General features: G+C 40.8%; 1 protein-coding gene and 1 long non-coding RNA gene across 3 annotated transcripts in view; both read right to left on the reverse strand.

Annotated features, from left to right (window-relative positions):
• SCG3 (secretogranin III) overlaps nucleotides 1-16,093 on the reverse strand; it is a 37,783-nt gene extending 21,690 nt beyond the window's left edge. The window contains exons 1-8 of one of the 2 annotated variants that reach the window (XM_014852280.3): nucleotides 15,486-16,093; nucleotides 14,781-14,833; nucleotides 14,230-14,275; nucleotides 13,919-14,134; nucleotides 8,669-8,811; nucleotides 7,734-7,883; nucleotides 5,105-5,282; nucleotides 1,248-1,364 (exon numbers count right to left, since the gene is read on the reverse strand). In XM_014852280.3, coding sequence (XP_014707766.3) covers nucleotides 1,248-1,364; nucleotides 5,105-5,282; nucleotides 7,734-7,883; nucleotides 8,669-8,811; nucleotides 13,919-14,134; nucleotides 14,230-14,275; nucleotides 14,781-14,833; nucleotides 15,486-15,576 — 994 coding nt within the window. In that variant the 5' untranslated portion in view covers nucleotides 15,577-16,093. Of the gene's footprint in view, nucleotides 1-1,247; nucleotides 1,365-5,104; nucleotides 5,283-7,733; nucleotides 7,884-8,668; nucleotides 8,812-13,918; nucleotides 14,135-14,229; nucleotides 14,276-14,780; nucleotides 14,834-15,438 lie in introns of both variants that reach the window. The other variant, XM_044764882.2, reaches the window with a different exon arrangement.
• Nucleotides 16,094-19,924: 3,831 nt separating this feature from the next.
• On the reverse strand, nucleotides 19,925-24,692 carry LOC123283483 (uncharacterized). The gene is made up of 3 exons (XR_006524152.2): nucleotides 24,458-24,692; nucleotides 24,070-24,129; nucleotides 19,925-20,046 (listed from the first exon to the last, which is right to left on the reverse strand). It is a non-coding gene; the product is annotated as an uncharacterized lncRNA (long non-coding RNA).
• Between the last annotated feature and the right edge of the window lie 1,372 nt (nucleotides 24,693-26,064).

A 26,064-nucleotide genomic window follows, 5' to 3' on the forward strand; every position in this document is an offset into this window, starting at 1 on the left:
CAGAATGTTTACCTGAGTGCTGGATTATGAGTAATTTTTCACTTCCCTTTTAACATCTTTTTGTATAGACTGATTTTTTGAAAATAAATATGCTTTTTTTTATAATGAAATAAACCTCAGCAAAACTATTTTCATGTAGAAAAAAATGGAATTCATACAGAATAATTCTGGATTACTGTGAGATTTTCTCTTGTTTACTTCTCCCTGCCCCATCAAAGATTAGAGTGAGGGGCCGGAGGTCATCTGCCCAAAGGACGTCAGGGATGAAGGTATTTGTTGATCGACTAAACCAAACAAGAAAGAGAGGCTTTTTTTTTTTTTAAACAACCAACATGTAGAATTGAAGAAATGTGCAAGCCTATCTATAAAGTTCAAGGAATCAGGGGTCAGCAAACTTTTCTGTTAAGGTCCAGTTAGCAAATATTTTTGGCTTTGCGGGTCACATGGTCTCTGTCGCAACTACTCACCTCTGCCACTGTAACACAAAAGCAGCCACAGATAACACTGAAACCAATAAGCACTGCTGTGCTCCAATACAACTTCATTTATGGACACTGAAATTTGAATTTTATGTACTTTTTTGTGTCACGAAGTACTATTCTTCTTTTGATTTTTTTTCAACCATTTAAAAATGCAAAAGCCATTCTTAGCTTGTGTGCTATACAGAAATAGGCAACAGGCCACACTTGGCCCAAGGGCAGTAGTGTACAGGCCCTTTGATTTTACAGATGCAGACACTGAGGCCCAGCAAGGTGAACGCCTCCCACCACCCCCCCAACCCCCCACGCTTCCCCCACCCCACGGACAGAGCTGGTTGGCGGCAGAGCTGGGACCAGGAGGTAGAACTTCCCAGCCCTGGTCCAATACTCTTTCCTTCTCGCCACAAACAGACTTCCTGGTTAAAATCAAGACTTTTTTGTCCTGACCATCAAACACAATTGAAAAAAAAAGAAAGTCAAATTTTAAGTAAATTGTCTCCTGGAGATTATCAGAAAGTGTTAATTAGGCAAAATACGATAAATGTGAAATGTTTGTACTTGAGCTGGATCTATTTCAATACAGAGTTGAAAATTTCCGGGGACCTTTGTTTGTGTGCATGGTCAAGCTGGGCCATTCTGTTTACTCCGATGATTCAGGCTATTTGGGCGTAAATGATCAGGTTAGTGAAGTAATTATTGCCGAGTCCCTAATTCCCTTTGGACAGTGAAAACCATCGGCGTGGAAAACCAAATAGACAGGCCTCTCACCAAGGTAGGAGACGCCTTCTTCTGGGGATATGGTGCCATACTTCACCATCATCTTCACAAAGTCAATCAACGTTTTCATGATGGTAATCAGCGTTTCTTTCTCTTTTGCCTCTTTTTCTATACAAAAGGACAAAATAATTTTAAAAAACTAGTGGAGTATAGCTTCATCTGTCAATGTTAATTTATGAAATACAACATCTTATTGAAATATTTCTCCCTGCGTTTACAGCTAAAATCACATATACAGACATCTGGTCCCGGACTTAAGATGGTTCAACTTACGATTTTTCAACTTTACAATGGTGCAAAAATGATATGCATTTCAGTAGAAACTGTACTTTGAATTTTGATCTTTTCCCAGCACCTTTTCGTGATGCTGGGCAGCGGCAGCGAGCGCATCTCCCAGTCAGCCCCGGGATCACAAGGGTAAACAAATGATACACTTACAACCACTCTGGGTCCATACAACCGCTCTGTTTTTCACTTTCAGTACTGTATTCAATAAATTACATAAGATAGTCAACACTTTATTACAAAATAGGCTTTGTGTTGGATGATTTTGCCCAACTATAGGCTGTGCGTGTCCTGAACACATTTAGGGTAGGCTAGGCTAAGCTATGATGTTGAGGAGGTTAGGTGTATTAAATGCATTTTCTTTCGTTTTTTCTTTTTAAAGATTTTATTTTTCCTTTTTATTCCAAAGCGCCCTGGTATATAGCCGTGTATTTTTAGTTGTGGGTCCTTCTAGTTGTGGCATGTGGGACGCTGCCTTAGCATGGCCTGACGAGTGGTGCCATGTCCGCAGACAGGATTCGAACCAGAGAAACCCTGGGCCTCCAAAGAAGAGCGCGGGAACTTAACCACTTGGCCACGCGGCCGGCCCCCTTAAATGCATTTCTGAGTTACAATATTTTCAACTTACTGACAGGTTTATCAGGACGTAACCCCATCGTAAGTCAAGGAAGATCTGTATTTAATCTACAAAATACTTAAACTTGATTGGGAGTACAGGACAATGTATAGGTGTACCGAACTTTTTCAGAAACGGGCAATTATAACTTCTCTAAAAAGGTTTACTTTATTTGAAAATATTTTATTAATAGAGTAGATATAAAGAGACAGTTTGCAACCCAAGGTAGTATGAACTCAAAAGGAAAGTTAGAAGATTGATGACCCAACAACTATTCTTTATTTAGACTATGTTTTTGATGGTAAGAATGACCTCTTTTCATTAATCAAACTTAATATTTGAAACAAGAACACACATGTATCTTTATTTTTTAAATGTAAGGTTGATTTTTTAACAATGGTATATATTGTTTCCTAAACTTTATTTCATTTAACAGTATTTGTGCATATTGTAAAAATATTCCAACAGTTCAGAAGTAAATAATAGTGAACGTAACATTCTTTCCCTCCCTGCCCACTCCTACTGTGTATAGGTAACCACCATTAACAGTCTCTTGGGAACTCTTCATAGCTAACATACTGTTCCGCATCTTGATAAAAAAAGATGGCCAATGATTTCATAGTAGTTCAGTAGATGTATCAATTCTAAAATCAGAAAAAAATTTATTTCCATTATTGAAGAAAAGAAAAACCAAGGGGGCCAACTCTGTGGCCCAGTGGTCAAGTTCGTGTGCTCCGCTTCAGTGGCCCTGGGGTCGCTGGTTCAGATCCTGGACTGGGATCTATACACCGCTCATCAAGCCATGCTGTGGCGGCATCCCACATAGAAGAACTAGAATGACCTACAACTAAGATATACAACTATATACTGGGGCATTGGGGAGGAAAAAAGGGAAGATTGGCAATAGATGTTAATTCAGGGCTATGCTTTTTTTCACTAAAAAGCATAACAAAAAAAGGAAGAAAAACTAAGATGCGAAAGGAGAGCCCATTTTCTCTATTCTTTTAGCTGCCATGAAGGATTTCTCTAAATACTCCTAGCCCTTGCCCCATCTTTTCATCCTCCCCATAGATGTGGTTGGTAGGCAATAGCCATTAGTCTACATTTCTCAACTGATTTGATTTGGGATTTTTCTTCTTTCCACTCCCCTGGAACAGTAGAAGGTAGAGATCTGAGAAAAGTGCCTGCTTTGCAGATTCGAATGATCCCTGAGATCAGCTGTTCCAGGAGCTAAATTGAGGAGTAGGGAGTGAGCAAGCCCATTGTTGGCTCTTACGCTAAGCTACATTCTACGACTCAGTCTTTTTTATCAGTATTAGAGATATTTTGGTTTCCTACCCACTTTATTATTTCCCAATTGGTTCAGACCTTAGGTGAGAAAGACAAGTACTATCAAAGAGCTCAGTGTAAGTATTTAAATTAAAATTCTATAAAAATAAAGGCAATTAAGAATGAAATGAAGGAAACTGAAAGATAAAAACAAATAAAGAACATTCCATATAGTGGAATCCTAAAAATGCCATAAAAGTCACATAGTTGGGAGAGAAGAAAGGTGGCGGAAGAGATTCTGGACAAGGGTTGGTAAATAACTTCAGCCATCACATTATTTGCTCAAGGTCACATCCAAATAGGTATTTGGTAACAGGCTGATGCTCTTCACTGACAAGAAGTGACTCACCAGGATGACAGAGGTTCTGAGCTGCACATCTGCCAACCAATGGGGCAAGATAGCTCAGAAGGGACCCTCAAGATGTACAAGCCCTGCAGACACCAGCAGAAGGGCCAGTGCCATCTGGCCAGTGTCTAGAATTGAAAGACAAGGATGTTCTGCAGAAATGAAAGCACGCTCTAAGGTCACTTCTTGGGGAAATGTTACCATTACAGAAATCTTTATTACAAATGTTCAATCTGGAGCTGAATCTTTGAACAAGAGGAAAAGCCATAAAGCAGTGTGGGGCATCTGTCTGGACGATAAAAACAACAGAAAATTTGCCTGTTATTTTCCTCCTTGCAGATTAACCAAAAATAAACATGAACTGAAATCTTCAGTTAACTTATTTTGGTGCATATATAAGAGAAAAGAGCAAGACACATTAAGGACTTTCTGGGTTTTTTTGGTGAGGAAGATTTGCTCTGAGCTAACATCTGTTGCCAATCTCTCTCTTTTTTTGCTTGAGGAGGATTAACCCTGAGCTAACATCTGTGCCAATCTTCCTCTATTTTGTGTGTGGGTCGCCACCACAGCATGGCTTAATGAGCAGTGTAGGGCTGCGCCCGGGATCCAGACCCAGGAACCTGGGCTGCCAAAGTGAAGCATGCCAGACTTATAACACTATGCCATGGGGCTGTCCCCAGGACTTTGTTTTTTAAAAAACATCATTTCCCAAGTGTGTTTTGCCCTCCTGACCTCCTTTAGTCCAAGGTTCATTTCACTTTCATTCATTTGAAGACTGAAGATGAAAATGTCTAAAGAGCAATTTCTGAATCACTTAAAAAATGATAAATTATGTTCCATTCACTGTTCACATTCACCCACTAAGAGAGGATAATGAATAAAGCCTTTGTAAAAAAAGATTTGCAATAAGAGTCAAGGCTGAACTGGGTCAGCCCAGGAATACTGATTCATCTCCACAGCTGCAGAGGTTCTTTCCAATACCATGGACACAGCACATATTCCATAACTGTTTGTTGAACAAACAAATGAACCCTCTGGTAACAAGAAGATTAAATTATTCAGAAACTCCACCTTTCCTGGTTAGACTTTGCTAAATATTTCCATGACTAGTACACTTGAAAAACATCGATGTGAACTCTTTTCCCCAAGGCCACAATATATGTCATTGAGGATTGCATTTGGAAACTGAAAACAGGAAGAAAAAGAAACCCACCCACACATTTCCTGGAATGATGGTTTCTATTCCATATGGTTGGAAAACACAGTGTTTACCTGAATCAATACTTTTCAGGAGTGCATAGAAGTTTGGGAAATATTGAAGTTCCTCGAAATTGTCTTCATTGTAGATTTTAGTTCTCCTTTCCAAGCCATTCGTCAAGGTTAAGGTATTAGATACTGTTTCATCATTTTCTCCATTAGTAAAACCATCTTGAATTGCTGCCATTGGAGTCTCCAGTGGGGGTAAAAAATAAATAAAAAAATAAACATTGTGTTAGAACTAATGACACTCCAGCTTGATTCTTTCCTCTGTGGTGCCCTTGAATGTGAAGTGCAAGAATACCTCCTCCTTCGCAAGCTCCTGAAGGCATGTGGGCATCTAGTCACATGGAAAGGTCACTGGGACTTACAGACAGGTACTTCACCTGAAGAGCCTGGCGCCTGCTCACAGGAGACTAGACAGGGAATTCCTGCTCTGGTCAAGTTCCGCTGCAACAGTTCTCATGAGTGTCTCCTTGTAAAACTGCCTTTCACCCAAGGAGGGGAGCTTTGAAGTCATAATCTGCGGTGCTGAGCTACAGGAAAGCCTGTCAGAATATCTAACACTAGCAGAGCAGTCTCACCTTGAGGACTTCTCAGTGACATTTTAAGGACTGTCTGGAAAAGTGCATAAGACTCTTTCCCCCAGACCTGATCCATGTCCAGTGTTCCCCACCTGAGTTAATGATCCGTTGTCCGTTCAGCGAACTAGACAGAAATCTAAGAACCTTTCTTGCCTCTTCCTCTTCCTTTCCCCCATCCAATCTATCGGTAGCCTTGTTGACCCTACTTTCAAAATTCATCCCAAATTTGTACATTTCTCTCTTTCTCTACTGCCCTACTCTAGTCCAAGCTGCCTTCATCTCTTACCTTCTAACTGGTACACAACCCACCTCCAATCTATTCCCAGCACTGCCTTTTCCACATTGTAGTGAGTTATCTTTTTAAAAGTATGATCATTTAACTCCTTTGCTTAAAACCCTTTAGTGTTTCTCATTGCTCTTATGATAAAGATCACTATCCATATATGGCTCAGAAGGCCCTGCCTGGCCTGGCCCGGGTTCACTCCCCCAGTTTCATCTCTCTTGCTCTCCCTGCATGCCAGCCACCCAGTCCTTGTTTAGTTACTTGATACTGCACACATCCTCCTCCACGTACTGCCTTTCATGTTCACAAATTAACTCCTAATTCAGCCTTTGGTTTTTGGCTCAAATCACTTCCTCAGGGAAGCCTTTTCTGAGCCCAAGTCCGGGACAGGTTCCTTTTTTATGAGGTCTCGTAGAACCATGCTTCTTTCCTCGGAGCACTTAATGCAGTTGTAATTAAAACACACGACTACTTGAAGACCACCTTCCTCCTTCATTAGACCATAAGCTTCCGGAGAGCAGGGATTATGTCTGTTTAAATGAGCATTGTATTCCCAGTGCTTGCTACGTAGTTGGTACCTCAATAAACATTTATTGAAGGAATATTTAATTCGCATTGATACATTTAGATAACATGAATGAACAGGTTAAGCATTCGGACATTTTAGAGATGGGCAAATAAGGAGTACCCAACGGGAGCGAAGCATCATGAAAGTAGCTATGTCAGTTTCAGTTCCGACTGGAAAGCTTGAGTGAAAGTCATAAGTTCTTTGATAAATTTAGAAAGTTTTCTTAGAGTGGGTGGTTCTTCAAAAGCTGTTTAGAAAGATAAAAGCTGGTGGGGATTGGAAGTAGAGAGAGTAAAGGAGAGCTTTTAAGCTATCTGGTAAAAAAAAAAAAAAAATCCAGACCCAATTTCTGTTTTTTAGGCTCTTCTGAAACGACCATAAGCCTACATACTCTTTTCTCTTGTATTTGGAATAGGATGTTGGAGAAAATGAGGAGAGATGGGGTCTGGGTGCTCTGGTAGAAAAAAACCAAAGGACAGGTGAGGAGTTTGATATGTTCCTGTTTCCTTCTATGGTCAGCTTCATTTAGAGTTTCAAAGGAATTCAAGGAAGGGATAAAGATTTCAGTAGCTTGGCTGATGCCAAGGAAAAGATGAAGAGGCACGGAGCCCAGCAGGGAGAAGGAAGGAGGAATGACTAGTCCAAGTAAAGGATGAAAGGTAAGCCTCTGAACCAATGAAAAGAGGAAGGAGCAGGTGGAAGAGCACAGGGTGAAACCAGCAACTGGCTCTGGGGAAAAGAAAAGCTGGTGTGGCAGAGGATCAAATCAACCGAGTTTCTGTTTTTGGGTTCTGGGGGCAGATGATGACATTCACTGTGAACAGAAGTTAGATACCAAAAGAGCTATGAAATATTTGGTTCCAGGACATTGGAATTAGGCAAAGAGTTGTTATGTGAAATAACCATTTCACATAATATTATGTATTATTTTACTGTGGGGTATAAAACATAATCTTTACTATCTAATACAATGTAACATGTATCTTGAAATTATTTTCAAAGCAGAATTCATTTGTATCTTTTAACTTATTGGTATTTCATGAATATATTTTAAGTGGGCTAAAAATGTCACATATCCCAAATCTTCTTTAGGACCAAGTAAGGTACTAATTATATGCAGGTTGTATTAATTATATGCAAATACAAGTAGACACACACATGTCCATGCACATGCATATATACACATCCATAACATACACATATACATACCACTTTCTCTGGGATTTTTCCAGCTTGACTCTCGGTCCTGCTTGTGGGTTTACTGGGTTCCTCCTCATAATTGTTGGCTTCCTTTGAGATCAATTTTTGTAAAACCTCAGCTACTTCATCTTCCAGTGTGTGTGCTTGGCTTTCTGTGATCTGTTATAAAGAGTCAAAACACATAACTGTTATTTCCATTTATGTGATTAAAAAATCTAGACTAAAGTCTGTAGTCGAAAACGTGTTTTTAGAGAACCTTCTGGTCCCTTTTTCTGGACAACCTTTGTTTATGCCTCTACTAGTTGCTGGCTGTTATAGTGACTGCCCAGCACTCTTTGGGCTCACCATGCCAGTGGTCAGTCCTGTCTGTTGGAACCCATGGAACACTTATTTTGAGAAACATCTTGAGAGTTGTTTCTTAATCCTCAGTGGCAGGTTGAGGTCAGGTAATGGAAACATGGAAATTCAGTTCCTGAATAAAGCCTGTCAGGGCTGGGAGCCAAGAGGAACAGGGTCAAAGTGGATTGCTTCGAATTTCCCAGATATTGCTTCCCTTTGCTCATGTTATTTCCTCCTCACATCACACACGTCTTTTACTTCTGCTGGTTAAATCCCATCTATCCTTTTAAGCTAGCTTCAAACACCTCCTTCTCTGAAGCTTTTCCTTACTGCCCAACTGGGTATAGTCCATCCTCTGGCCTGCTGAACTACTCTTACGATTCTTATGCTGCTTTCACCATGGGCACGTGTGTACTTGTCTAGTTCCTCTGATGGACTAAACTCCTAGAGGGAAAGAATATTGCCTTACTTGTCCTCAAAACCTAAAGTGCCCAGTAGAAACTAGATGCATAGCAAACATTTGGCTACTTGAATTGAGTGGCTTGGCTTCTTAGCATCTTCCAAACTGGATTAAGAATTTGTGTTTATTCTCACGCGCAACTTACCAGGCCAAGATTCAGCAGTTTAGAAACGATCTTGTCAAAAACCCCTCTGTCATTTTCCTCATAAATCCTGGTAGCAATCTTCTGGACAATGTCTTCTGCAGTTAAAGGAGTTCCATCTAGTTGGTGAAGGCCATCTGGATCATCTAGACAGAGCAATCACAGTTTCACATCGTACTGATCACAGAACTATTTCATGGATCATATTACAGTCATGTGTCACTTAACCATGGGGTTATGTTCTGAGAAAGGCATCGTTAGGCGATTTTGTCCTTGTGTGAACATCATAGAGTAGACTTACACAAATCTAGATGGTATAGCCACTACACACCTAGGCTATACGGTACTAATTTTATGGGGCCACTGTTGTACATATGGTCCATCACTGACCCTGTCATTATGCAGTGCATGACTGTATATAATCTATACTTGCTCTTGCACACTCAGATATGTTTGGAATATATTTATGGTGCAGCTTGGTTCACATGAACTCTTGGTTTGGAATAAAATTTGACTTGAAGTTAAGAACCAAGTGTGAGGGGCCGGCCCCGTGGCAGAGTGGTTAAGTTCGGGCACTCCACTTTGGTGGCCCAGGGTTTCACCGGTTTGGATCCTGGGCACAGATGTGGCACCGTTCATCAAGCCATGCTGAGGCGGCATCCCACACGCCACAACTAGAAGGACCCACAACTAAAAACACACAACTATGTACCAGGGGGCTTTGGGGAGAAAAAGGAAAAATAAAATCTTTAAAAAAAAAAGAACCAAGGGTGATAATGGAAATTCTGAAAGCTTCTTATCCGATTATAAGAGGAAGATCTGAAGACACCACAAAGGGTCACTCCAGTTTTTATTCTCACCAAAAATACAAACAATAATGTACTTTTAATTATTATCATATGCCGTATTTATGTAGTATGTCATACTGTTCAAAGCACCCTTGTATTATATAATTTGATATTCCATTTCCACACGGAGAGTAGATTGGGAATATCTGTACACGTATTCCCTTTGCTGGCACATTCCTGGGCTGAGGGTGGGGGAACCTGCCTCACACCTAGAATCAGAGAGTGTTCTAAAGATTTTATGACTTACCTGGAAGAAATATTTAATTCTAACTGAACATGAGTCAGAGTGCCTTTATGTAAGAGAGATTAATGTGACAAGCCCCTTTCTCCAGAGAATGGGGAACTTATTTTAAGTGCCTGGAATTTAAACTTTTAAAATGTGACAACAGATTTGCACAAAGTAATGTGTAAATTTCTGCAGAGAAACTTGCAAATCTGTATCCTTGGCTTTCTTGGGAATCCATTTGGCAGCACTACTTCAGACTAAAGCAAGGGCCCATCCTGAAGGAAGGGGAGGATGCAGTAGGGTTGGTGGCCAGGAAGCATTGCACCACATCCATGGAGAACTCCCAGGAATCAATGTTTTTTTTCCTCACCTATACCACGTGGAGCAATATATTAATACATGCAACTTACAAGGTGCTCTCCCTGTCACCTCTAGGCAGATTGGAAAGATTAGAATTTTAGCCCCAGTGATACCACCTGTTATCTCTGCATCCTTGGACCACTCTACAAAAAGATAATAGGATTACCTATTTCATGGGATTGTTGTAAGGATCAGAGGAAATAAGATGTAAACGCACCCTTGAAATTGCAAAGTAGTATATGAAAGCTAATGTTCAATATTATATGAAAGCTCATTATTATCTACAGTGGATTTGTACCTGACATAAAGGAACAGCAATTATCTTCTAGAGAAAATAGAAATTGAGTCCCTGGCCAGATTCTGCCCAAATAATTCTGGTCATATTCATTCACTCTAAGAGAGAAGAACTTAGTATTTCTATTCTGTTTCTGTCCTTTTCTTCCATGGCTTTTGGGGGGTTCAAATATGGAATTTCTCTCACAGCCTTTCTTCCAGACCCTATGGAGATGGAGGTAGATGCAGCCTCAGGCAGAACATCTTCTTGTTGTTTGAAAGGAGGTGCAGGAAAATGAGTAGAGTGACTACACACAGAGGACTGGAAGTTCCCTGACAGTATATTATTGCCGAGCTGTCAGCCAGTCCTTGAGATGTGAGCCCTTTGAGCTCCTGTGTACCAGAGTGACAAGCAGAAGAGCCCCTAAGAAAAAACCACAGATCAGTTCCCCTGCTGGCTGACTGACAATTGGGCTCAGCATCCATTTTTTCCAGAGCAGGGACTCACTATCATTTAGGTCTGATTTTTCCATTCGTGGGTTGCAACACAGACTCTTGGGAATATGTGAAGCAGAAGCTGCCAGGGTCTATGCAGAGGTGGAAGAATTTATTTCCCTTCCCACTTATCCCTCAGGATCTGAAAAAGGAAGAATATCGGTTGCCTGCTGGAGCTGGAAAATAACTGAGATGACTGTTTTTCAGTTCATTTACTTCACATCGAGGAGGACATTAGCAATGCTCTGAAGAAATAGCCTCTTTCCTCTGCTGTACTGTTCTATTCTCTTGAGCCAGGATCTTAGGCATCCCCAAGAAGAGCTTTGCTAGATGGGGTTAATAGTTGAGCACTTGGGCATTGCTCCTTACCTTCCACTGATTTCTCCTGGCTCCTCTAAAATGGACGGAGTTACTCAGAACGACTTCTCTACTGCTCATGAAGGGGTATTTCACCCTCCCATATAGACCCTCAGAGGAAAGCCAAACATGAGTTCAACATTTATAACTTTTAAAAATCAGCAACAACCTTCTAAGTGGATGTAAAAGGGCCATGTTCCAAGTCATCATCTTCCCAGTTATGTTTTGAATCCTCAGCATGTAATATGGCACTTGACATTCATTTGTTCAATACATTTTATTAAAGTCTTAATATGGGCCAAAACTAGAAATAGAGTAATAAATAGTTGAGGCATGGTCCCTAACTGCACAGAGCTTATTGTCTTGTTCATAGTCAGAAACAGCAATTGCTCAATGAATATTTGTTTGGTGAATGCACACAGGAACCCAAAAGCACTACTTCACAAAAGAAACTTGGAAAAGTCCCGAATCACACATACTGTAGAAAGCACCGAAAAAGAGAATTGATGGGCCCTATAGCACAAGCCCGCTTGGAGGTTTCCTAAAGGCGAGAAAGTACCCTGCAGAAGTTAGGCTCCCTCGCCCTCCCTTCTGGGATGTAAATCTGCATGCCTCTCAGGTCCTAGTCACCTTGGTGGTCCCAAACCCTTCAGTACCAAGATTTTCAGGGTAGGAGGGGAGACCTCATAAATGATATGATTTATATCATAAATCATATGATTCACTCATAAATCATTTTCTCTAAGAATCTTCTCTGTAATGTCAAGTGGACTTAAAATGACTCATAGGATAAACCTAGAGCCATCAGGATAAGTACTTGGTATTTCTGAGGCCGTTTGGGATGATAATAAAACATTGAACAATTTAAAAGTAAGTTACTCAAGTTAGCGGTCCGATCACAAACAGATCTGTGCCTCTGCTGGCACGTGCAACCAGTTTGACCAAAAAGATTCAGTCAAACAAACATTAGACTATTTTTTAATTTTGTTAAATGAAATGGTCAGTTCAGAGTGGTTGAATCTGTTTTGTATGCAGCTATGCCCAGTGTCTATTTATTTCTAGTCCAAATATTTTAGGTTAAAAAGTAGAATTCAAGGGGAAAAAACCCTAAATTTCCTCAAGTAGTATGCAATATGAAATGTTTCAAAATATAAACCATCTCCCCCACCCCATATATGGACAAAACACTTCTGAACTCTCTTCAGGCTATGATATCCAATGAAAGACAATTTTAATTGGTAGTTGTTTTCTGGCAGAAATAATCAGCATAATTCTCTTGTGGACACAGAACAGAATAAGGACATACAAGAAAATCTATAGTCACTCCTAAGCACTGGTTCTCAGAATGGGAAACACACTCTCTTCCTCAATGCCAAGGTACAATAGTTTGTTTATTCCCTCATGTATTCTTTTACTTGTTCATTCATTCATTCATCAATTCATGCAATGAATTCATGAGCATCCAGACACTGGGGCTACAATGTCTCTGTTTTCATAAAGTTTTCAATTTAGTTGAGGAGAAGGACATAAGTCATAACTAGTCACACTTAGGAATGTAAAATTATGACCTGCATTAAGCGCAATGAAGGAAAGGAACAAGGTTTCTATCAGATTGTGAGTGCTGGATGAACTGAGAAAAGCAGAGAGAAACCAGTCCTTGAAGGACTGTGGAAGCCACATTAAGAATTTTGGTTTTTATTCCAAGAGATATGGGAATCTATGAATGGGTTTTATGCAAAAGAGTGACATGTTCATATTTATGTGTTAAAAAGATCACTCTGGCTGCTATTGGAGTTGGAGAGGGGCAGAACAGATGCTGGAAGATCTGGTAGAAGATTTTGCTGTGGTTCGAGTAAGACATTATTGGAGCTTGGACAAGGCTGGTGGTGATTGTGGATAGAGAAAAAACATCTGAGAGATACATGGTGGGTAAAGTCTGGTGGATTAGAATTTGAGAAATGAGGAAAAAGAGGAATAGTTGGATTCCTAGATTTCTGTCTTAAAATATTGGATGGGTAGTAGTGCCTTTCCTAGAGAAAGAGCCCTCTAAGAGGGCGACGTTGTAAGGTGGACAGAGATTATGAGTTTAATCTTGGACATGTTAAATTTGAGGTGCCTCTGAGACTTTCAAGGGAAGATGTTGAGTAGATATACATATATATATAAATTATAGATAGATAGATTGATTGATCGATCTCAGAGAAGTCTAGGCTAGTGATATGAGACATCAGGATATAGATGGCAGTTGAAGCCATGGAAGGTTAGAAGGACCTAGAAAGAAAGGATATGGCTAGGAAGAGAGCACTGAAAAGGAAGTAATGGATATTTCACCTTTGGGGAAGGGTATTTTATTGATTTAATTATTTGAGAATTATGATATTTTGTTTGTACTAATAGTTAAAATAAATTGGAATGTTAAAATGAACTCAAAACATAAAATATAGATAGTAGATTTAAATTTTTTTCCAAAAAATCAGTAAGGGAAGCTTTGAAGAGAAAAGAAAATTTGGGCTTCTGTGGAGCTGGGACATCACATATTATCAGTAACTTTGGACTTCATCTCAGTTTTGGTCCTGACTAACAAAGGATTAAGTGTATAAGAGGTATTTTGAAAATATAGGACTTTCTCTTAACCCATAATGGGAAACTTCAAGTTAGAGAAAATGGGAAGCAAAGTTCTTTTTCCCCATTTACCTTGAAATTTATGATCCAGTCCACTCTTAGTAGAATCATAATCATCAATCAGTCTTCGATTCTTGGTTGAATCGACGTCTTCCACATTCAATTTATTATCATATGGGGAGCTTCCTATGGATTGTCTTTCCTTCTCATTTTTTTCCTTTTCTGTTATTGCCTTTAGTAGGTTCAGGTTGTCAACAAAGGAATAATTGCTTTCACTTGGCTTGTTTTCTGGAAGAAAAGTCCCCAAACTCAAGACATCCATTTTAGTTAAGATTCTGATAGCCTACATCATTTAAATTAATATCAATACAATTTCTTTTTACCTGGAGGGTATGTCTTTTTAATCTTGTCTGCTTCTGCTTCAGCAATCTGTGAAACAAACAGGAGATAGACCTGGTTTTAAATCATTGCTTCACCACTTACCAAATATGAGAGCTAAATGATTTAATCTCTATGGGATTTAGTTTTCTTGTTTGTGAAATATAGATAATTTCTATCTCAAAGCATTGTCATAGGATTAAATGAGATTTTTAAAAGGGAAGATGGTCTATAAATATTAATTCCCTTGTCTTATAAGATTGGTGAAAGAAAAAGCTCTGATAAATTAAACAATATCACAATAGAGTGGATGTGATGTTGAGCTCACTGGGTTATTAATACAGCCAGCTCTGTGTATTATACAAAACTCTGTGTATATAACTGTCAGGACAGAGAAATTACCAAAACTATATTTCCCATCCTATATTTCCCAATTTATTATTAAGCTCCTGAGGTTTGTGAATTCAAAATGGCTAAAATGTCACAGTATAATTACATTAAATAATAACAACTAAAATAAAATGAAGTAACATTTATGATTTTACTTTTGACCTACCTGTTCATTCAAAGGCCTTTCTGCACTCAATTCTCTATTATGTAGGGGGTTGTCTAGAATAAACACACACAAATATAAATTTAATTGTGCATCGGAAAGATACACTATGTCTCATTACATAAAATCTCCAAAAAAGAAAAACAAACAGGAGAAATAGTTTTGGATGACTGTGAAACAAAAATATATATTAACAAAGATTATCAAGATTATACAATAACAGTGATTATCAATGTTGCCTTGCTTATAGAATTACACTTTTTTTCTAACTAGAAACCTAACATATAGTTCCAATACTTGGTTTACCAGCTGTTTTCAACTACAGAGCATAATTTGAATTGGCGTTATTAGCACATTAAAAGCTCTTTTATCATACACTGCACATGTTATGAAGAGAACATCTGAGAAAGATTGTAAGACAATTAGGGAAAAAAAGCCATTTTATTAGGGGTAAAAGCCACCCCCCACCCCCAGTCCCCAGTTTCAAAATAAGATCTTTCAAAACAACCCTGCTATTGCACTACCATTTAAAAAGTAGGGGAGAAAAATCTGTCTTCTGTCTCTGAATTCAAACTGATTTCTTTGTCAATATGCACGGATATGATTTGATCCGAAAATGAGGCAAGGTGATTTACAGCTCACGGATTATGCCAAGCTTTACGTTTTCGTGGCGAAATAAAAGAGATGGGAAGGAAAACGTCCGCGTACCTTGGCTGCCTCCCGGTTTGGGGAAAGCTTGAAGTGGGCTGCTGTGGAGCACCAACACCAGAATCCAAGTGCCGGTCCAAAGGAACCCCATTCTTCCACGCTTGGCTCAGAAACAGCCTGGCGCCGGGCTCCTGGAGCTGGAGCTTTTGTTATGAATGAAAAGGAGGAGTGAAAACAGGAAGAGCTAGGAGGGCGGACGCAGGGAGGGAGAGTGGCGGGGACCGGGCGGTCGGTGGAGCTCCGCGCCCTTTGGGAGTAAAGGGATTAGAAAGGCTCAGGGCGCTCGGGAGGCAGGTCCTCAGGTGGAGGAGAGCGCTGTCCGCGCCGTGAGTGCTGAAGTTCCTGTCACGCGGAGCCGGCCGCGGGTCGGCTAGGGCGTAGCCTTACTCGGGCTCCCTCCTTCAGAGGAAGTGAGGAAGAAAGCGCATGCTCGCTGAAAGCCAGAGGCGGGAAGGGATGGCGTCAGCGACTTCAAAGCTACTCCAATCTCCCGGGAATGGAAGGGGGAGGGGCGACAGACGGGCTGGCGTATTTTCGTGCCGCAGTCCTAGGGGTGCTCCTGCGCTCAGGGTCACCCGGGTTGCCGTAGGCTTGGACATCATTGTCGTAACCTCCCAAGGAAACGCTGCCTCAAGGACCCAATGCCTTCCCTGTCTGTGCACCTGTCAAGGAGAGTTAGATAACCTCGTGTGAAGGGTTCTGTTTTGGGGTTTTTCTGGGATAGCTGCCCCAGAATCCCTTCTTTCCATTCCCCCTTCTGCACGCAAAAGGTAGACATAATTCTTATATCCTTAGAAAAGCCCTGCCTTTTGTGATTTGGGTTGACATACCAAGCGTCCTTTGGTGCTCTTCATTGTGTCTCAGCTCTATGAAGTCTTTTGAATTGGGAAATTCAAGGAATATTCTTTCAAATAGTCAGATTGCTACAACACACTCTCACTCTCCTAGATGCTGAAACAGAACTGAAAAATCGCTACATCTTCCCCTAAGAGTGAATGTCATCATCAGTCCTGGGTAGGTGAGCAGCAAGAGCCAGTTTCATTCTAAAATATCCCCTTCCCCACCAAGGGGAAAACTTCCCCTTCACCACTACCAAAAAACAAACAACAACAACAAAAACTGTACTTTTGTAACATTCTTCTCCAGAATTCAATTATGCCTACGGACCTGGCTGTTCCAGGGGTCCTTGAAGAGAAGGGATAGTCAGGAAAAGAATTTTACATCATAACTAGGTCAGGGAGGTGCTGCTTATATTCTGAAAATATTTCCAGAAGCCTAAGATTATCACATAAAAGCAGCTATCAAAAGACTTTTAATGATGAATACAAGCAACACTAATGTGAGCAGGGTGCTGAGTAAGTTCTTTAGTCTCTGATTTTTAAGCAGAGCTTGGATCCTTTCCTTTGGACTGTGGCATGCTGGGAACCAGTCTGAATAAAGACCAAAGAGAAGGATTCAGCACAATCAGGCCTTTGATTTCTGTGCCTCTGCTTTTCAAGGAGCAGGTTAGTCATTCAAGTCCCTAAAAACAAACAAACAAACAAGCTAACAAACAAATCCCTCTCTTTCTGGAGGTTTTTGAGTTTGGAAGTCATTCAAATACTTTGCTTAAGAACCTAAAGAGTACTTTTAATCTAACAGCTACTTCAAAACAAATAGTTGTTTCTTGGCAGTGATAACACAGCATTATTATCCCAGTATACTGTGTTTTAAAAAATTGTCACAATTTAAAATCCCAGCTGAGTGAAGGGTAAATTTCCTCTTCTTGAAAACAGAGATGGCAGGCTCTGCTTACCTCATAATGTTATTGTGGAGTTCAAATGGGTATGTGTTTTGATCAAATCATTTTGATGCCAGGAATATTTTGACACAGGCTAAAAGTAAGTCATGAAATGTTTTCAGCTTTTAAGAAACATCACCCAGTATTGTGTGAAATAGCCATTCACCAATCCTAAGACTCACTCTATTGCTGACCTAATCCCTCAGCCTCACTCTATTCTTTGTTGTGTTCCTGACTCATTTCTCTCTGCCCCATACGTTTGCAGTTGGGAGAGGCTCAGGATGAAATTAACATAAGGGATGGCTATTGAGCACATTGCATTACTCACAAAAATAAAAACGGTATTTGATCATTCTCTGCCATTTGGACTCAAAGTGACTGTGTTAAATGGCCATTAAATCTAGGAACATGTTAGGTTTCTGATCAAACGAGCTGTGGAGCACTAAGTAAACTGTAGGGCATGAATTAGTGTACATTCCTTAGTCTTATGGATGTTTCTGCTCGACTTAGCATAGGTCTATGAATGGAACAATCCTAAGTTTCATTTGTTCATTAGTTCATTTAACAGATGTTTACTGAGCACCAGAAATGTACCAGGTATTGAGATAATTGCTGGGTATACAAAGACAAGTAAGATATGCTTACTGCTGGTCTTATAGCCTAATAGAAAGGACTGTGATTATAACAACAACAATAACAACAACAACCGCAACTATTTACTGGGTAAGTTTCATATGCTGCACATTGATCTCATTTAAATATAAGAGAATAATAAGCACAAGAGTGTATTATGGGTCCCTGTTATATGTGCAGAGTTCAAGTGAGGTACAAATAGTGGAATGGATAGTCAGAAAAGGTTTCAAAGAGGAGATGTCTCTTTTCATAATAAAAAAAGTTTAAATATTTTATTATTTTGTGTAAGCACACTATAAACTGAATAATATAAAAAATATGTTGAAATTATAAAAACAAGTGTCATTGACAGATCAGGTTATCATGAAACAGACTACTTACAATGTACAGTGAGTTTGTTAATGATGCTTGTGCACATGTCAACACACACATAGATTGATTGTCATGTGCTCATTCACTGGTGGAGAAGATGCTTTTTGAGCTGAGTCCTGAAGATAGAGATATTTGAGGGATGTTTTTATTTACTATAGAAAAATTGTTGTATTAATTATTATTGCATATTTTATTATAGAGTTTCAAACAAACACAAATGCAGAGAAAATATTGCAGTGAGCTCTCATGAATTCATTACCCAACTTCAATAATCATTAACTCATGACCACCTTTTTTATTTTATATCCCCAACCACTTTGCAACCCCAACGGATTATTTACCTGTAAAAATCCCAGATTTCATACCATTTCATCCATAAGTAGTCAGAATGTTTACCTAAAAGATAAGGATTCTTTTTTTCCAACATTACTGTAATAGCTTTATCATTCTTCATAATAATAATACTATCTTATTATCATCAAATATCCAGTCACAGTCCATATTTCCCAACTTGCCTTATAAATATTTTCACAGTTGGTTTGCTTGGATCAGGATCCAAATAAAGCCATGAATTGCATTTGGTTGGCACGTGAGGGACACATATGAGTGTAAGACTAGAAAGGTAGATGTTGCAAGCTTTTCTTTGACTTCCTCATACAAGTTAGTGGCTTCCTTAGAGTACAGCACACACTTCCAATATAGCATCTATCCCATTGTGCTGCTTTTTGTACACCCTTCTCTTCTCCTTATTTCAAAAATAATAAATACACATTGAAGGAAAAATTCTGGAAATGCGAATAAACAAAAAGGGGGAAAATCATCTGATAGAGATAACCACTACGAATTTCTGGTATATGTCCTTTTGGTGCATGTTTTTTAAAAGAAAGTATTTTATACATATATTTATAAGATTGTGTCTTTCAGTGTAATTATCTGCTTATGTATTTAGCTGTCTATCCAACTAAATTGTGAATTCCTCAGGGAAAAGATATTGTGTTACTCATCTTTCATTTCTCAGCCCTTCTTACAACATCTGGAAATCTATTTGCTTAAATAAATGAATGAAGTGATGGAGGGTTGCCTGTTTACTTTTAGTCTTCAAATGCCAAGACTGTGATGGCTGTCCCACATTGGAAGATCATGACAGTCTTGCAGTGCCAGGAGCTGTCAGTTCCTTAAAGAGCTGTTATCCACTCTGTCATTATGATTCTCCGCTCAACATTTTCTTTACAAAAAGAGTAGTCTTGCAGAAGAAGTGTTCATGAAAGGCCTAAGAATAGACAGCCAGAGCTGGCGAAGGCCCCCACAGCTACTGTTATAGTTATGGATCTGTCGCTCTTAAAGAGACTGACACAGAATGCCAGCACTGGAGATGGCTGCTGATATAACTCAAAGGAGAAGTAGATGTGGAATCTGGAAAGTCACCATCAGAAGAAAGTTACAATAACCAAGGATAATGGAAGTGAGCAGTTAAAAAGACTAAAATAATCAAGCAAAGTGAAGGCGTGGAAATGAAAACAGTATATGAGTAAAGAAATTGGGCCCAAATGATAAGATGTTATGGGCTACCTCCAGAGTGGAAAGAGCCAGAACTGAATCTGAGAGTGGGTAGGAGGAGAAGGTAGCTGGATGGCTAATTTTCTTCTTGTTGCTTACCTTGCTTGTCCCATGGTTGAACCAGACTGGGTCAATCACCTGTGCAAAGGGCCATGGGAGGAAGATGTGAGGTGCTACGACTGAGGGCTCCCTCCAGAACTACAAGGATAGAGCAGTTACCTAGAAGGAATCAGGGTAAGGGAATAAGGCAGACAAAAATAACAGACACTCACTACACCAGGGAATACAGTATTTAAGATGGACCAAGCATTATTGAGTGAAAAACATCAGATTGCCTATTAGCAGTATGGTTCCTATGATAAAAATTGTGTGTGTGTGTGCGTGTGTGTGAATGTATGTGCACACATGAATAGAGAGTTATCAGAAAAATCTGTTTCTCATAATTTTTACAGTGGTTGCCAGGTTAGGGTTTTTTTCTTTGTTAATTAGGCAGTCCTGAATTCCCTGAAACATGAGTTGAAAACATGGACATGTATTGGTTTTATTATCAGAAAAACCAATGAAGCAATATACTCTATATAAATAATTTTATATACTAAAACATATTCCATTATGTTTCAGACAATTGTAATGAATTATTTTCTTCTGCCATATGAGAATAGATTGTAATAAGTTCGGCAAAGGGGAAACTAAAATCTGGTGGGAGGGTTTTTTGTTTTCTCTGACACTCTGCTGCTACTTGAATCCATTCTAAACAATTTTCACTCTGCATTGTCATTGCTTGTATGTCTTTTTTATTGTGACTTCTTTGGGGGGTTGAGCTAGTGAGGATTCATCTTTTTATCTTGGTGCCTAGCATATAGTAAAGAGGTCAGTAACTGTTTGTTGAATGGAATTTTATCATCTTATGAATCTACTCAAAACAGTTCTCTTGGCACTGGCCTGGTGGCACAGTGGTTGAGTTTGCACGTTCTGCTTTGGCGGCCTGGGATTCAATGGTTCGGATCCCGGGTGTGGACCTACACACTGCTTGTCAAGCCATGCTATGGTAGGCATCCCACATATAAAGTAGAGGAAGATGGGCACAGATGTTAGCTCAGGGCTAATATTCCTAAAAAAAAAAAATACTTATAAAAGTAAAAAATAAAACAGTTCTCTTACGCAAAACTTGGTACCTTTTTTCCAAACCACAGATGTACCTCAAGTCGCCAAACTGCACCAGACACCATCCCTCCCCATCAGCTCTGCCCATCCCCTCCCTTTCCAGGGGCAAGCTTGAGGGGGGCTAAGGCATCCCAAGGGGTCTTCAGGTTAGTAACCACCCTCCACCCTGCTAGGCCCTGTGGCTGGCCTCTGTGGCACTGGGAATTAGGAAAAGGGGATCATTCCAGTTCTTCTCCCTGTTCAATGGTGCAGATATGGGGTTGAGGGAGACGGGAGACAAAGGGTGCAAACTGGGATCATTTTGTGTAGGATCCAGCCTTGGAGGATTTGCTAAAATACTGAAGACATGTGCTCCCTTGTGGATCTTCACAAGGTACTAGCCATACAAGGTATGTTCAGCTTGCATGAGGTCAAGGTTGTTCTTGACTTCCTTAGTTAGTGTGGCAGTCAGTGTGACTTTGAGTGAGCTATTCCAAAGCCTTAGAAATGTGGATCAAGATCATTTACGTTTCCCAGGAGGAGAAGTTAAGAGAGTATGCAGCAGAAGCTTGACCTTGAGCTGCTGGAGGTCATCCCTCTCCAGTTTGTGTAGAGATGGCAGAGCAGCAGGTACCCCAGTTGTCTTGTCTGGGCATCTGAAGTCAGGTAGAGGACAAAGCTGACATGGGCACCCACTCACCCCCTTACACATGTCCAGAAGGTCATGCGGGACACTGATCAATAGCACAGGACTGTGACAGGGCTAAGGAAGTTAGTGACTCTGTCCAAGGTAAGGGGCTCCAAGAAATCATTGCTGTCTGGGCCTCTTTTGACTGTTCAGTGTGACAGGAATTCAAATCTCTTTCTTATTAGGTGTCATGGACTTGGGGCATGAGCTGTTTCTGACCCACAGTTACCATGAGTGGAGATGATGGGCAAGTACCAAGAATCACGCCCTAAAGGCGGGCATGATTAGAGTTATGGTAAATAGTATAAATCAGGCCACCAGACTAAGGGATCCAAAAGCAGGAACCAGAGCTCAGAGCTGAAAAGGGCAGGGAAACCCAGAGAACTGATGAACCAGAGTGCTAAGAAGGAGGCCAGTCTGGCAGAATTTCTCACATGGTGTACAGGCACGTACAGTGGCTTTTTATGCTGTTCTTTTTCTGGTTTCTCTGGTTGTGCCAGGTAAATTAAAGGAACTAAAGTGGACTGGTCAGGGACTTGTGGAAATGGGCACTAGTCTTTAAGTGTAACCATAGGAATCATGGCAGAACTTAGCTCTCCATTCCTCTTCTATATGAACAAGATGAGAGGGCTCCATAGGGTAGGTGAATTCCCATTTTAAGTTCTCATTTATGGATTCTAAGAAGGTCTAAGTCTTCTCAATTTCATCCTCTATGATGGAGTATATCCTTAGGTCAGTATCTGAGGCCTGAATGAGAGGCTTCCAAGAGATCTCCCTAGAGGTCAACCCAACCATGGACAATGGAAGCACCTTCTACCTAGTTGTATCAGGCTCTACCTGACCATGAACTATACCAAGGGACTGAGGTATCAATATCTAGATGCATGTGTCTACTCTCCAATGAACTAAGGCGACAGTCAGTTCTATTTGTTCCTTGCCTTGGCCGCATGTTAGGTTGCCCTAGAGGAGACTTCCTAAGACTTTCCCTACATGGTGGCTTAGAGGCTGATGGGACCTTGGCCCAGTGGACCTAAAGCATTGTCCAAAGCTGGGCTCTCGTATGCCTGGTAATGATGGCTTAGGAGTTCCATCTAGGTATGTGGGCTGGGGACTTCCTTGCTGGTTGTGAGTTTATTTATCTGAGTCATGCATCTGGAAGGAGACGAGGAATATCTGGAAATCTTGTCTAGAGAGTTAAGTCTTTCGAGGCAGCTTGGGGCAGCAAGGGGGTGACAGGTATCTTTTGGGAAATTCTCAAGTTCTCTACTTCACTCTGAGAAAAAGCCTAGACCTTAAATAGCCTGTACATCTCTACACTGTTTGGCTTCCCACTACATCTCTGATTCAATCTTTCATTACTGCCCCCCTTGCTCTTTCTAATCCAACCACATTCCATTCCTTGCTATTCCTCAAACACAGCAGGCCCACTTCTACCTCAGGGCCTTTGCATTGTGGTTCTCTCTTCCTGGAACACTCTTCCTTCAGATACTCCCAGGGCTCAGTCCCTTACATACATCATATCTTTGCTAAAACGTCCTGTTCTTAGGGAGGCCTACTGTCTCAGGTCATGTGCCCCAGGAAGCAGACTCTGCAATGGAGGTTAGCATGCAGGAAGTTGATTAGGGTATGCTCTTGAATCAACACTATGGAAGGCAAGGGATGGGAAGGAGGCAGGGTTTGGCAGAAGGAGAAGTTGAGCTGCAATGCGGTCTCAGTGGAAGCTTTAACCAATCCTACGAGGAGTTCTAAAGATGAGATGACCCTCTGGAGCTGTCCTGAGTTGCCGTGAGAGGTGTAGGCCTTCACACTCCTGCATAGATCAGTCATTGGGTGTAGGCCTTTCCAGGAAGGAGTCGTGACCTTGGATGAAGTGGTTCTTTTTAGTAGCTGGAGGAGTAAGTCCTTTGGTCCTGAAGTGGGATCTGACTAGTGCATCCCAGTGTTCACCACACATACCCTGACCCCCTTATTTAAAGTTGTAACCCCTGCCCCTCATACCCCCCCCCACTTTATATTTCTCCATTGCACTTATCACCTAACATACTGCACAATTTTCTTATTGTTTTTATTTCTCTCTCTCCCCCCAACTAGATTGTGAGACTTTTGTGGACATGAATTTTTATCTGTATACTTTTTTTAAATTCCTGTATTTTGAGCATCTAGAATAGTGTCTGACATATAGTAAGCACTCAACAAATATTGATGCCTGGGATATGCTTTAAAATACCCCAGAAAAAAAATGTCTCTAGATAAATAGAAAAAATCAGATTGGCCGTTAGATGATAATTTCTGAATCTGGGTAAGAGTACAGAGAGATTCAGTATACTCTCCTCTCTAATTTTGTATATACTTTAAATTTTTCATAAGGAAAAGCATTGGAAAAAAAGGTTTATTTTAAATTTACTGCTCACCAGTGCAGAGAGTAGTAAGAGAGACTGTTTTTCTTTTCTCTTCTTTCTCCCAGAGGTAATCTGAAAATACAATTAAACATCTTCCTCAGTGGAACAGAAAATCGATAGCTCTGCTCTGGTGCTCCACAGCCGTCCTCCAGCCATCCCTGGGGGAGTGCTGCTGCCATGGGGACCCCAAGTGACTTAACTGCCAATGCCCCTGCAGGGTTAGTGATGCAATTTCAGTTTCCTTCTCTTAGGATGTCAACATTTTGTAGACATTGGAGAATCAGGCCAGCATTTCTTGCTAGACATTGTATAGATATAATTAAACAGGACCAATGCATTCTGAGGAACTAAGAGCGATTACTGGGTTCCCCCTCCCATTAGTCATTGTGAGGGTACTCACCTCTCCCGAAAGTGCAGGTGGCTTGACCCACGCAGAGAGGTAGTTCTCTCTTCTCAGCTGCCTCTGCTCCAAACAAATTCCTAAGAAAAGCCCCAGATGATACAGCTCCAGTGGCTTCTCCCACCCCATTTCCTTCCACTCGCCCTCAGGCCCCTGAGCACCAATGACACTGGCCTCTGCTGCTCCTGACATGGCCAGACATGCCCTCACATTGGTGTCTTTACAGTGACCTCTTTGTCTGCCTGGGACAGTCTCTATATGGCTCGTTCTCTCACCTCCTCCAAACCTTAGCTCAAACGTCACCTTCTCAGAGATGGATTATTTAAAATTATACCCACCTCTGCCACCCCTGTACTCCCAACTCTATTACCTTGCTCTGCTTTTTCATTATCCCTTGCCACTTACCTTTTTCAAACATACTGTATAATTTACTTATCTTTCTATCCTGAGTGCCTATAATAGTGCCTGGCACATAAATAGTTATTGAAAAAAATTGAATGAAGGAATGGAGCTCAGAGACTTGTGTTTCTCGGACGGTGTTCACACATTCAAGATTTTTTAAGTCAGTCCTGATTGTAAGTCTGCTGCTGTCAGTATCTTTCTGCTTCCCTTCCTCTTGCCCTATATCTCCATCCCTCTGGTTCATACTTTAAAACAACCAGAGTGATCTTTAAAAAGTGTAAGTCTGATCAAAGGTAAGGGTGGAGCTTGGGCAAAGCAACAAGGAAAGATGGAGCACACTGTTCCTGGCCACAGCTGGAAGCCATTACCACCTGAGGCCCGAGCCTCGTGAGAGCTGTACCAGAGGGCCAGGTGATGGGAGCTGCAGGCTTCAGTAGAGGATGCAGCCAACAGGAGACAGCCTAACAGGGAGGGAGCCAAGCAAATAAATCTCCTCACTCCACTCTCCTCTCTTCCTCTCATCTCCTATCAGTGGGCCCCAGTGGCTGAACTCAACCAGAAACTAGAGGGCAAGGGAGCCACTGATGCAGCCTTTAGAAGTCAGCCTTCTTGGGGCACAAGGTGACACGAATAGCGGATTTGGGGGGAGGGTGAAAATTGAAGCTATCCACTTATTCTCTTCTTTCATGCTGCTCCACTCCCACGGCGCTTCAAATCATTCCCAGAATATGACAAGCTTTCCGTCAACCCAGGACTTCTGCATTTGCTCTTCCTGCTGCCTGGACTGTTCCTTCACATAGCTATCTCCTTCTTATCCTGGTATGTGTCCCCTCCGTCTCCGCCCCAGACAGGCCTTCCCTGATCAGCATCGTCACTCAATTACCTTCTATGACATTATCCTGTTTCTTTCTTTCTTAGCGTTTATCACAACCTTTAGTAAATTTATTTCATTGTTCATCTCCTCCTCTAGACTATGCAAGCTCTCTAAGGGCAAGAACTTGTCCTTTTTTTGATCCCAACTCCTGGAACAGAATCTAGCATCTAGTAGATGCTCAATAAATATTTTTTGAATGAATGAACAAATAAATGAATAAACAAGAAAATTCTAAAAGAAAATGAAGGGGACTTTCCTACCGGACATTAAGCTACAAAGAAACAGTAACAAAAATATTTCAACCCTGGCAGAGGAATAGAATACCACAGTC

This window comes from Equus asinus, chromosome 2 (assembly GCF_041296235.1).
Source record: "Equus asinus isolate D_3611 breed Donkey chromosome 2, EquAss-T2T_v2, whole genome shotgun sequence".
NCBI classification, from domain to species: Eukaryota; Metazoa; Chordata; class Mammalia; order Perissodactyla; family Equidae; genus Equus; species Equus asinus.